The sequence below is a fragment of the Limtongia smithiae genome, assembly GCF_038497785.1.
Source record: "Limtongia smithiae strain NRRL Y-17922 unplaced genomic scaffold V1518scaffold_5, whole genome shotgun sequence".
NCBI classification, from domain to species: domain Eukaryota; kingdom Fungi; phylum Ascomycota; class Lipomycetes; order Lipomycetales; family Lipomycetaceae; genus Limtongia; species Limtongia smithiae.
This window is the reverse complement of record NW_027117626.1, coordinates 90496-102058: the sequence shown is the minus strand read 5'-3', so window position 1 is coordinate 102058 and position 11563 is coordinate 90496. Positions and strand designations below refer to the sequence as shown.

General features: G+C 60.4%; 6 protein-coding genes across 6 annotated transcripts; 5 read left to right on the top strand and 1 right to left on the bottom strand.

Moving 5' to 3' along the window:
* Positions 1 to 815: 815 nt before the first annotated feature.
* On the top strand, positions 816 to 2277 carry V1518DRAFT_426985 (putative acid phosphatase; the record flags this gene model as incomplete). The annotated part of the gene is made up of 2 exons (XM_066906013.1): positions 816 to 1043; positions 1093 to 2277. The coding sequence occupies 2 exons, from the start codon at positions 816 to 818 to the stop codon at positions 2275 to 2277; spliced, it is 1413 nt and encodes a 470-aa protein (XP_066759692.1).
* A 305-nt stretch (positions 2278 to 2582) lies between these two features.
* On the bottom strand, positions 2583 to 3668 carry V1518DRAFT_415609 (uncharacterized protein). The gene has a single exon (XM_066903855.1). It carries the CDS (start codon positions 3592 to 3594, stop codon positions 3037 to 3039), a length of 558 nt encoding a protein of 185 aa, XP_066759691.1. The 5' UTR covers positions 3595 to 3668; the 3' UTR covers positions 2583 to 3036.
* On the top strand, positions 3669 to 5228 carry V1518DRAFT_415608 (uncharacterized protein). The gene has a single exon (XM_066903854.1). The coding sequence runs from the start codon at positions 3679 to 3681 to the stop codon at positions 5173 to 5175; it is 1497 nt and encodes a 498-aa protein (XP_066759690.1). The 5' UTR covers positions 3669 to 3678; the 3' UTR covers positions 5176 to 5228.
* Positions 5229 to 5253: 25 nt separating this feature from the next.
* V1518DRAFT_415606 (uncharacterized protein) lies at positions 5254 to 6518 on the top strand. Its single transcript, XM_066903853.1, has 2 exons — positions 5254 to 5668; positions 5717 to 6518. Exons 1-2 carry the CDS (start codon positions 5368 to 5370, stop codon positions 6247 to 6249), a joined length of 834 nt encoding a protein of 277 aa, XP_066759689.1. The 5' UTR covers positions 5254 to 5367; the 3' UTR covers positions 6250 to 6518.
* V1518DRAFT_432883 (uncharacterized protein) lies at positions 6519 to 9064 on the top strand. The gene is made up of 2 exons (XM_066906216.1): positions 6519 to 7449; positions 7494 to 9064. The coding sequence occupies exons 1-2, from the start codon at positions 6760 to 6762 to the stop codon at positions 8817 to 8819; spliced, it is 2016 nt and encodes a 671-aa protein (XP_066759688.1). The 5' UTR covers positions 6519 to 6759; the 3' UTR covers positions 8820 to 9064.
* An 890-nt stretch (positions 9065 to 9954) lies between these two features.
* On the top strand, positions 9955 to 11535 carry V1518DRAFT_415602 (uncharacterized protein). Its single transcript, XM_066903852.1, has 2 exons — positions 9955 to 10333; positions 10384 to 11535. The coding sequence occupies exons 1-2, from the start codon at positions 10149 to 10151 to the stop codon at positions 11483 to 11485; spliced, it is 1287 nt and encodes a 428-aa protein (XP_066759687.1). The 5' UTR covers positions 9955 to 10148; the 3' UTR covers positions 11486 to 11535.
* Positions 11536 to 11563: the final 28 nt, after the last annotated feature.

The following is an 11563-nucleotide window of genomic DNA, read 5'->3' as shown; positions in this document are numbered from 1 at the left end:
GATTGGTGGTGGATTGGCACATGCCCGGGTTCGCGCACCTGCCAGTTTCGGCATGAGCGCGTGCGCCGTCGCGCGGTGGATTTACGTGCCAGCTATTAGCAAGCAGCGTACGGCAGGCGCGGTAGACGCCAGCCGCGCGTGTGGTGTTCGGCTGAGCTTGAGTGTGTCCCAGTAACACGGTGGTTAAGGTTGTGTGATCGTATTGCGAGATTGTGCAGATTTCGCGCAGGATGTCGCGAGTGATGAACTGTAGCAGGTGTAAGCCCGCGGTGGCAAGGAGATATGAGCCGTCATGGCAGTAGCATCGTAGCAACAAGCGCTCGCGAAGGCGGCCCGCGTGGGGTCGGGTCGACGACTGGCGCTAGTGCAGAGTGGTGTTGCGTCCGCTTAGGGAATCATGCGCAGCGCACAACGACGATACTCAATCTCCGCCTCTTCTGTCATACCACTGGCGATACCCATACTGATATCCGTCGCGCCAAGAAGAATTGCCGTAGGCGGCCGACTAGTCCGTCGCAGTCGCTCTCTTACGCGCACTGGACCCGTGCGGTGGAAAACCCCGATTGCGCAGAAGCGCGATACCCCCGGCAGAAAAGGTTTTGCGCCCCTCTCGCTGCTGAGTCCTGGTCTCTCGTCGCCTGCTGGTCGCACGTGTGCGTCGCCGGTCTGCGCGTGGCTCACGAACCGGGTGTCGTTGGCATCTGTCGCGCCCGCCGGACGCGCTCAACGCGCTGTATAAAAGTGCACTGTCGCCCGCGTCACGGCACAAACACACGCCGGCCACCACTCTCAGACTCTCTTGTCCGTTCTCCGCCATGCTGTTCTCCAAGACCTTTGCCGCTGCGCTCGGCGCTCTCGCGTCGTCCGTTGTCGTGTCGGCCGCCTCGTCGTCGTCGGTTAACTTGACGCCGACCTTCTCGACCATCGAGCCCACGCTCACCGAGATCGAGGCCGCAGCTGCCACGGCTGTTGTCGGCGAGGAGACCTCGACTGTGACCGGCAAGGTGTTCGACCACTTCTTTGTGATCTGGCTCGAGAACACTGTATGTACGCCCGGTAGAGCGCGTAGAACAGGCTAATAATGTGAACAAGGACTACGATGCTGCCAACACTCAGGCCGACCTCGAGTGGCTCGCACAGTACGGCATCAAGCTGACGAACTACCTGTCGCTCACTCATCCGTCTGAGCCTAATTACGTCGCTGCCGTCGGTGGCGACTACTTCGGCATGAACAGCGACAACTTCTTCCGCGTCCCGTCTAACGTGTCCAACATCGTGGACCTGCTGGAGTCCAAGAACATCTCGTGGGCGGAGTACCAGGAGCACCAGCCGTACGCGGGCTTCGAGGGCTTCAACTACTCGAACCAGGAAACATTCGCCAACGACTACGTGCGTAAGCACAACCCGCTCGTTATCTACGACAGCATCGCCAACAATCAGACGCGTCTCGACAACATCAAGAACTTCACGTCATTCTACGACGATCTCGAGGCCGGCACGCTTCCCCAGTGGGCGTTCATCACGCCCAACATGACCAACGACGGCCACGACACCACCATCGATGTTTCCGGCTCGTGGTCGCGCACCTTCCTCGAGCCTTTGTTGAACAACACCAAGTTCATGTCCAACACACTGGTTCTCTTAACCTTCGACGAGAACGAGACCTACACGATCCAGAACAAGGTCTGGGCGCTCCTTCTCGGAGACGTCATTTCTGCCAGCCTGCAGGGCACCACTGACGACACCGTCTACACCCATTACTCCGAGATTGCGACCGTCGAGGCCAACTGGGATCTGCCTCACTTGGGCCGTGGCGACGCTGACGCGAATGTGTTCTCTCTTGTTGCCAACGACACGTCGATTGCGCTTTCCTCGATCGACGTCACCGGTGTGTACAACAACGAGTCAGTTGCAGGCTACTACAACGACTACCTGATCCCGATCGCCGCACCCGATGTGGACGCCGTCAACCGCAACGGCCAGTCCATTCTCCCCGCGATTTCTTCTGTCTGGGCAGAGGCTTGGTCGTCTTCGTCGTCCGCGTCGGCTGCGTCGGCTGCGTCTGCGACTACCTCGTCTGCATCCAGCTCTGCCTCTGCCACTGCGTCGTCCGCGTCGTCCGCCGCGTCCTCGGCGTCGGCTGCATCCTCGTCGGGCTCGGCGTCGTCCTCGGCTTCTGCCACCGCGACCACCACGAGCTCGTCCGGCGCGGCTGGCTCGCTGACGGCTGCGTCCGGCCTGCTGGGCCTAATGCTCGCGGCGGTTGCGTTGATGTAAAGGGGGAGTGATCATGTAAAGTGAGAGCGATATAATAGTAGTAATTGTGTATGGTAATAGAGCGAGGAATCCGAGCGCACAGCCGACGGTCACGTGGCCAACCCCGCACCGCGTCACGTGGGGCCCCGCATTGACAGTATTCTGGGTAAGATGGTACGGAAGAAAAGGCGGGGATGTCGTGGCGGCGCAGGGTGCGGACGGCCCCAGCAAAGTGCGGGGGGAGCGCGGGGCGGCGCGGGGCGGACCGGGCGGGGCGGTATGGTGTTCGTGGGCAGCGCTCCTTTGTTTCTCGCCGCCGCCAGTCCGCCGACGAAGACGAAAGCCAAAGCAGAGAAGATGGCTGCGTCGGACGCGATGAGTGCAATGCAGTCCGTCATCGCCCTCGCCCCGCCAACGACCGCCCGCCGCGAGCCGCCGCCCGACCCCGCCCGCTCTCCCGGCCCCCCGCGCCGCCAGCGTGCCCCCTCCCAGACCCACCCCCTTCCGCGCTCCCCCCCGGCACTCCCCCCAGCACCGCCCACGCCTTCACGCCCTGCACCTGCACCCCCCGCCGCCCCAGTGGCCACCTCTGCCGCCACGGCTGCCTCCGCCGACGCCACGACGACCCCACCGACGACTACCCCCGTCACCACGACCCCCTCCAGCACTTCGACGACCACTACCACAACCACAACAACAACCACCTCCACCGCCACCTCCGGGCCCCGCGCAAACGACCGCAGGTACAAGTGCTCTTTCTGCGCGCGCGCCTTCTCCCGCTCAGAGCACAAGAACCGCCACGAGCGCTCCCACACAAAGGAGCGTCCCTTCAAGTGCGACCGCTGCCGCAGCACCTTTGTCCGCCGCGACCTGCTTCTCCGTCATGTCCGGACAGTCCATGCAAAGGTCGCGGCGGCCTCGTCCTCTGTGACCACGAGTGCTGCCGCTGGCGTCGCTGTTGCCACTCCCGCGTCCAGCTCCGCATTCGCGCCGAAGACCGAGCCCGATGAGAACAGCGCCGACATCTCCGCCGCGATGCTCATGACCCGGCTCGGCCACGGCCATCCCCACCCGCGGGCCTCCGCACTTCCTGCGTCCCACACCGGCGGCGACCACAGTGGTGTGCACTCCCGCCGCAGCGTCTCCCCGCAGCCCTCCGTCGATGACGCTGCTGCTGAGGACGACGATGACGAGGATGAGGACGACGACGAAGAGGAGGAGGATGTGGACGGCCACGACGATCCCGAGGACCGCGAGCCAAGTCGCCCCCCTCCGGCACCACCCTCGCCTTCTGCGCCCCCCCAACTCCCCCATCCACCGCCTATCCACCACCATCATCACCACTCCCACTCCCACACCATCCACCACCACCACCACCCCGCCCCCGATGTCGAACCTCCCCCGCCCTCCCTGCGTGCCGTCATGCGCGACGCTCTCCTCGCCCAGGATCCCTCGGGCACCCTCCTGGCCGACGTCGCGCTCCCTCCAGACGCCAGTCTCGAGCTCCACCTCGCCGCGTACTTCTTGGCCCACCACCCCTTCCACCCCTTCCTCCACCTCCCGACATTCGCCCCCCACACCGCTCCGCGCCCCCTCCTCCTCGCCGTTCTCTCTCTCGGTGCACTCTCCGCCAACAAGACCCTCGCCTCCCGTCTCCATGTCGCCTCCAAGACCATGGTCAACGCCCGCATTGACACCGACGGCTTCTCCTCCCGCACGGCCCCGCTCTGGGTCGCTCAGACAGTGCTCCTCAATACCGCCTTCGCCGCCTGGTCCGGCGATCCCCGCGGCCTCGAGTTTGCCTGCTCTGTCAAGTCCTTCCTTGCCAACCTCGCATGTGGACTGCGTCACGAGCTCCTGCGGCGGCCTCCGCGACCCCCGATTACCCTTGTTCCGGCCGAGGACGGCGACTGGATCAAGCTGGAAGCCATGCGGCGCACTTACTTTGCCATCTACGTCTTCTTCGCCAACCTCACCGCGCTCTTCAACTTCCCGCCCGCGATTGCAAACGCCGAGCCGGCAGCAATCGCGCTACCGTGCGATGAGTCGGTATGGGCCGGCACCGCTCCGCTCACGCCGAGCCTGCCGCCGACTTTCCGCGCCGCCATCGACATGACCCTGCGACGCATGCCGACGCGACTGTCGCCGTTCGGGCGTCGCGTCCTCGCCTCCGCACTGTTCATCGACTCCTGGGCCGCGCGCTCCGCGGGCCTGCTCTTCCCCCCATGTCCAGAGCAGCTCGACGCCGCGCTCACATCGTTCCGACACGTCATCCGGCCCGACATGACTAGTCCCCCGCCGGCCTCAACCGCGGCGAAGGCTGACTCGACGCTATGCCTCGTGCGTGCGGCAGACGCGGTGTGGGACCTCGCGCGCCTCGCATTCGATCTTTCCCCGCTCGAGGAAGCGCTGCGATCACACGAAATCACCGAAATCGTGCACGCGCTCAAGGCCGCCGCGACGCATCTAGTGCGGTCCGTGGCCGCGACAAACTCCGGCTCTCCCGCGCCGCCGCCCGAGTTTCTTGTCGCACAGGCCGAGCTTGCCGCAGATGTGCTATTCCCCCACGACGGCGACGGCGAGCTGCCCCCTGGCGGCATCGAGGATGTACTCGTGGGGTGGAAATGCGCAGTGTACCTAACCCTGTGGCTGCGGCGCTTGGAGCTCGACATGGCCAGCGCCGGCGCCGCCGCCGCGGACGAGCGCGAGCTCGCGGTGCTGCGACGGTTGCGACGGGTGCAGACGTTTGAACTGCGGCAGGAGCCGCCGGTGGAGCGCCCCGCGAACGAGCGCGTGAGCGTGTTTGTGGCGTGGTGGTGGGCGCGCAAGGGCGCGCAGCAGGTAGTCGGGGGGTGGGGTATCCGCGCGGTGCTGCGTGAGGCGGCGTCGGTGTACGCAGCCGTGGTCCGTAGCGAGTAGACCATGTTGTGTAATAGTACTGTGTTTAGAATACGAGTGAAGAAATCCAAGAAGCGCGGGGCGACGTGTTCGCGCTGGCACGACCACAACACGTCGCCGTCGCCATCACCAAAACACCCGCCCCGCCATCGCGAGAACCCTGCCCCACCATTCCCCGCGCCATTGCGCCCTCGCGGCAGTCCACACATAAAAATGCGCTCCTCCAGCGCACTCTTCCGCGAACGCCTCCAGACGCTCCCTTACCTCACCACCGTCACCTCGTTCGTGATAGTGCTTCTCGCCATCGGCTGCAGCGTGGTCTTCCCAGGTCTACGGACTGCCCTCGCGCTCGCGCCGGGAAGCGTGCTTGGCGGCGGTCTCTACAGACTCGTCACCTACCCAATCGTGCACCAGAACGTCATGCACGCGCTTTTCAACATGTTTGCGCTGCTCCCGGTACTGTCCTCGTTCGAGGAGGACACAGGCACTGTCGCCACCGCTGGCGCCCTTCTGCGTGAGTTTACTACCCGTACACCAATGCAGCTGCCTCTAACTCTCACAGTATTCAGCATTGTCCCTGGCATCGCGTACACTGTCGTCGCGCCGATACTCTTTACCAAGCCCCCTACTGTGCTCGGCTCTAGCGGCTGGGTCTTCACTCTCATGGCTTACTTCGCCATGAAGGAGTTCTCCTTCCGCCACACCATTGCGCTCACTCCGACAGTTCAGATCCCGACGTGGATCACACCGATCCTTACGCTACTCCTCGTCGCACTGCTGCTCCCGGGCTCCTCCTTCCTCGGCCACCTGCTTGGTCTGCTCACCGGCTACGGCTATGCTCTCGGCTACCTCAACCCCGCAAAGCTGCCCCAGGGTGTCGTGCTCCGTATCGAGGCCGCGCTTGGTAACGCGAATCTCACACGGCTCGTGCCGCGGTTTGTCTCTGATGACTATGCGTCCAAGCACCGCGTCGTGATCGACACCAGCATCGACGCCAACGCGCCGGCCGAGGGCGCAAGTCCGCTGATTCTCCCGTCCGTCGGACCGTCGCGGTCTGCCGCATTTTCAGGACACGGTCGTGCACTGGGGTCATAAGGACTCCACAGGAATGATGTACGTAAGCTCTGTATCACCAACTATTATCAAATCCCCGTCGCTGAGAGAAGGCCGACCTGGCCGTCCGGTGTGGTGCTGCTTCTGCGACTGCCTCTATTATCTCTGTGCCTCTACGTACCTCTGACGCTCCGAACTTCAAAACTAGTAATCGCTCGTGGCTCTGCATTGATGGCCTGTTGAACCTTGGACCGTGTCCGTGGAGTGATAAGGTGCAGCAAAGTCACCTTCCGACAGATCGTAGAATGCCCGTACACACTGCCCCGCCCAAAACAGGAACTGGCCCATTGTCGCCCCAAACACAAGCGAGGCCCTACATTGCCTAATTGGGCGACGCGCCGTATATCTGGGTAGTTCGTACACTGCACGCGACTAAACGGTTAACTCCGTGGACGGCTGCTGCGGCATGGGTGCTGTGCGGACTAGCAGCGGCGCCACATTGTCTCGTCGTGCCTGGCCTTCCAGCCACCTTCCTCCACAACCCCCCTTGCGATGACAACCACCTCTCTCGCCGACCAGTTCGTTCAAGACGTGCTCGTCGCCGCGTTTGCGCGCCTCGGCCGCGACGGCGTACCTGGCAGGCCTGTGCCGTTGGGGTCGCCGACCGTCAGGGAGAGCGATCTTAGTGCGACCATCCTCGGTGAGATGGCGAAGCTACGACTCAGCAACACGAAGACCGCAGACCTGCTCAAGAACGTGTCCATACCCGAGTTCAAGGCCGTGCCCGAAGGTATCTTCCCTTCCGAAGCGGAGCTCACTACCCACCTGCAGCTCCTCCATCTCTTCCGCCAGCTCCGCGAGACGGTGACCAACACCGATGGCTACCTGCTTATTTACAACTCGTACGTGCGGGGCGACATCACCAAGATGTTCGACCGCACCGACGAGATGCGCGGCATCGAGCGCACCAAGCCGGCGGAGATCCGCTGGATGGTCTACGTCGCGCGCGCGGTCGCGCGCTACACGAAGTGGTTCAATGCCCTGCCTGCGCTCGACGTTGACGGCGAGATTAAGTTGTTTGGTGGCGCGCCAGTGGTTATGGACGCTGCAATGCTGCCGCCTATCGATGTGCTCATGGTCTGGTTTACGCATATGCTGCACCCAAATGCGTACTGGGAGGATTGTCTACGAACAGGACATCATGGAATGTTCATGACTATGCCGTTTCCGTTCGAGCAGATTGTATGTTTCTACTTTATTGTTGTTGAACACGCTAATCCTCGCAGAGCAAAGTGCTGACCTGCGAAAACGGACGGTACGCGTATAAACCCTCCTACGACGCCGTCCGCACCTTTGAAGCACTCATCCACGGCGCATTCGACCCGCTGCACGACCTCGGTCTCGTGCAGTCGGTCGAGTGTCTGTACTGCCACACGAAGGACATCGAAGTTGACTGGAGCGCTGCGTTCATGCACGGTTGGGCGGAGAAGGATTTTCAAAAGTATTGTCCTCAGTGCGGCACCATCATCACCGCGGACATTTTGGGCGCACTGAAGTTCCTCAATGATCTGCAGCAGCTGCAAGACAAAAGACTTCCCATGAAGGGCACGCTTGTGGATTACTTCGCTGCCGGGAAGGACGGCGAGCACAAGTTACTTGGCATAGCCAACGATTTCGTCCGGCGGAACGTCACGTTCTGGGATCTCAAGCTGCTCGCTGGGCAGGGCATGTACAGCATCCGCGGAAACATCCGCGACAACATCGAGAAGATGCCAAAGTCTACCAAACAGAATCCCGACGCTCCGCTGCTGAAGATGATTGAGATTCCACTACGCAAGATGTGTCAGGCGTATTTTGACAACCCGAGCATATTCAGCGTGGATCTGCGGTCTGCCGTGCTACGGCAGACCGAGTTTGTCGATTCCATGACCGCGCTGTCGTACCTTACCTCGCCATTTTGTAATGATACCCTCACGCGTGCGCTCTCCCGGTTCGTGCAGTTCTTCCAGCTCATCAAAGTCATGAAAGGCGCCGGCGTCGTCCCTCCCGTTGACGTCGACCTCGTGTGGCACACATTTCAACTCAGCCCCGCAAAGTACCTGGCCACCTGCCTCTTCCTGTTTGGTACACACGTCGACCACGACGACTCCGTTGTCACTGACTCGCTCATCGCGCACGGTAAAAACACCAGCAAGCTCTGGCGTAAACAGTTTCCCAACGACCTGCTCGGATATGATGGATGTACGTGCGTGTTTTGCGAGACCGAGCGGCAATTCACGACGATCTCCAATGGCGCGGGGTCAACGTCACTCGGTCGGAAGATGATGTCACGGCTCGGCGGGTCGACAGACCGCAACAAAAAACGCGGGAAGTATATCGACGACACGTATCGCAGTGCCTGCTCGATCGCACAGAGCAAGGGCATGACAAACGTCGTTGTACTCGAGCCATGTCCTGGACCAAAGGGAGAGGCGGTGGAGAAGCATCCGTACTTGGCGTTTTATAATGACGACCAAGACGATTCGAGGCATTCCACTTGGCGCGATTATAAGGCTGGAAAGTGCATTACGCTTACCATGTCCGGCAAGATTCCAGATGGTGGCGGCGGTTGAAGTGGTAGCATGAATGAGGCTCCCATTAACCGGGCTGCGTTGAACATTTATTTCAAGTAAGGTGTTTTGGCTTGTTTTTGGATAGCAAGTTTTGGCCAAGTCTGGGGTTGGGCAGTGGGTCTTCTTGTGAAGGGCAGGTCGGTGGACATATGGTACTGAACTCGTTGTGGTTCCATTGTTGCCTGCGTGTTCAAACGCAATGTTTTGTTCAGAAGAAGCTCTTAATTGAATGTCGTTCCTAGAAAATTTGGACCTAGTTCGCGATCCGGTCGTTGGTGACTTGATGGACAAGAGAAGATGGGCTTGATTGGTGATATGAGCAGTACTATTGGAGGCGTGGCATATAAAGCTCATCTGAAGAAAATATGCACCAGCCGATGTTATGAGATTCTGCGAAGGAAGTAGCTGTGGGCGGGAGTCGGCCGGCGCGGACGCGGGGCAGCGATTAAGGGCCAGCAACGTGCGATTGAGTTCATCTTATCGATAACCCCGCGCTGATCAGCCGTACGCCAACTTCAACGTCTCCAGTTTGGTCGTCCACCGACTCGCAGCAAAATTCACAATGTCGGCCGCCTTCGAGTTCATCGATGAAGTCTTCAAAACCGCGTTCCAAAAACTGGTCGCGCGGCCCATTAGCATCACGCGCACCGACGTCGTTGCGACGCTGACAAAGCACCTACGGGACATCCAGCATAACGACATGCCCATAGCATACGCTTCTCGCAACATGCCGCACGAGGTTTTTGGTCAGTTCCCCGCCGACATATACCCCGACGAGTTTGAGATCGAAACACACTTGCAGCTGCTGCGCGTGTTTGCGGAGCTACAAGCGCGCGTGCGGGCACGCCCTGCGAGCTGGTTCAGCATCGCTGACCCAGACTCCCGGTGGCGCGTATATCTCGCGCGTGCGGTCGAGCGCTATACCGTGTGGTTCAACAGTTTACCGGCAAAGATTTTTGAAACCCGCGTTCAGTTCACGAACGGTGAGCCGTTCCAGATCGATCTCGGAACGCTGCCACCGATAGACGTGTTGATGGTGTGGCATGTGCACATGCTGAATCCGCGTGCGTACTGGGAGGACTGCGTGCGCAGCGGGAGACAGGGCGTGTTTCGCTCAATGCCACTGCCGTGGTTAGCCATCGTAAGTTGACTAATTGCACCCACACGAGCAACACGAGACTGACAGATTAGAGCCATGTGATCCAACCAGAAAACGACGGCGCAGATGCGCAACTGGTCTACGGACCGCCAGCGGAGGCAGAAAAGTACTTCCAAGTGCTGACTGGGCTCGATTTTGATGAAGAAAACACCGAGTTCAGCAGGATAATAATGTGCCCGCACTGTCGGCGGCGCGACATACAAACGCCATGGTGGACCGCGGAGAACACAGGATGGGTGCAAGAGTTCCAAATTGCATGTCCATCATGCGGAGCTAGTATCACAAAGGACGGACTGGCGGGACTACAACTGCTACAGGATTTTCGCAAGCTGTCGATCGATGGCATACCGATGAAGTGAGTGCGATTTGAGCGAGTTACAATAGCATTGGCTAACTTGTACACAGAGGCACGCTGTTGGATTTCTTGGGTATAGACGAACGTCGGATGATGACATACCCCGGATTTGCAAATGAGGTCATGGGTAAAGTGTTTGGCATGGAAAGGCTGATACTTGCACCCGGCGAAGGCTTAAGTACGCTGCGGACGCGGGTCAACGAGATGGTGGAGGACAAGGAGCGCATGCTCAAGCAGAACTTTGCGATGCCACTGCACCGCGACCACCAGATTCCATTAAGACGCATGTTAGCGGCATATGACGAAAACACCAGCCAGTTCTCGGTCGAGCTGGAGGCGGCTGTCGTGCGACAATTCAACTTTGTGAACGCCATGAACGCACTTGCGTATCTCGCATCACCATTTCAATCCGCAACGATCAATCGCTCGGTGGACCGGCTAATCCAATTTTTGTATCTCGTGCAAAATTCGTTACGCCCTCTGGCACCGCCAGTTGACGTCGATCTCGCATGGCACACATTCCAGCTCAATCCGGCCGCCTATCTGGCGGCTTGTCTTGTATTAACAGGCTCGTACATTGACCACGACGACGGTATCGGTAGTCCTGCGCTAACCGACGCGACGCGTGCAGCCGACAAGGTCTGGCGCAAACAATTTCCCGCCGACCCGCTAGGATACGACGGATGCACATGTGCGTTCTGCGAGGCCGAGCGCGAATTTACTACACACTCAAATGGCGCGTCACTGACGTCGGGGCGACGACTTATGTCCCGGCTTTCCCCGCGCGAGCTGCGCGACGGCAATGGCAGCCGCGTCTCGGCAGGGGACAAGATTGATCAGTTCTACGGCATGGCGTGCGAGAACGCGCGGCGCAAGGGGATGCGAGGGATTGTCCGCCTTGGGCCGCAGAAGCCGGGCGTGTACAAGCATCCATACTATGCCGCTGCAGTAGCTGGCGCAGACGGCGCAACAGCGGCACGGCATACGACGGCGCTGAACAAGGCACGCGTGCGGTGCGTTACGTTGACCGCGAGTGCGGGCGTGTCGAAGTATGTGGATCCGAACCAACCGCAGCGACGGCGTTTCGCAGACGGGAACGCAAGCCAGAGCTCGGATTCGGGTGTGTGGGGATGCGGTACGGGGTTTTTCTAGGCAGGATTCAGGAGCAAGTCAATATACGGTGATTATTCGTCATTTCAGAAGTGAATTCGTGTAGGCCAAAGCGTAGCG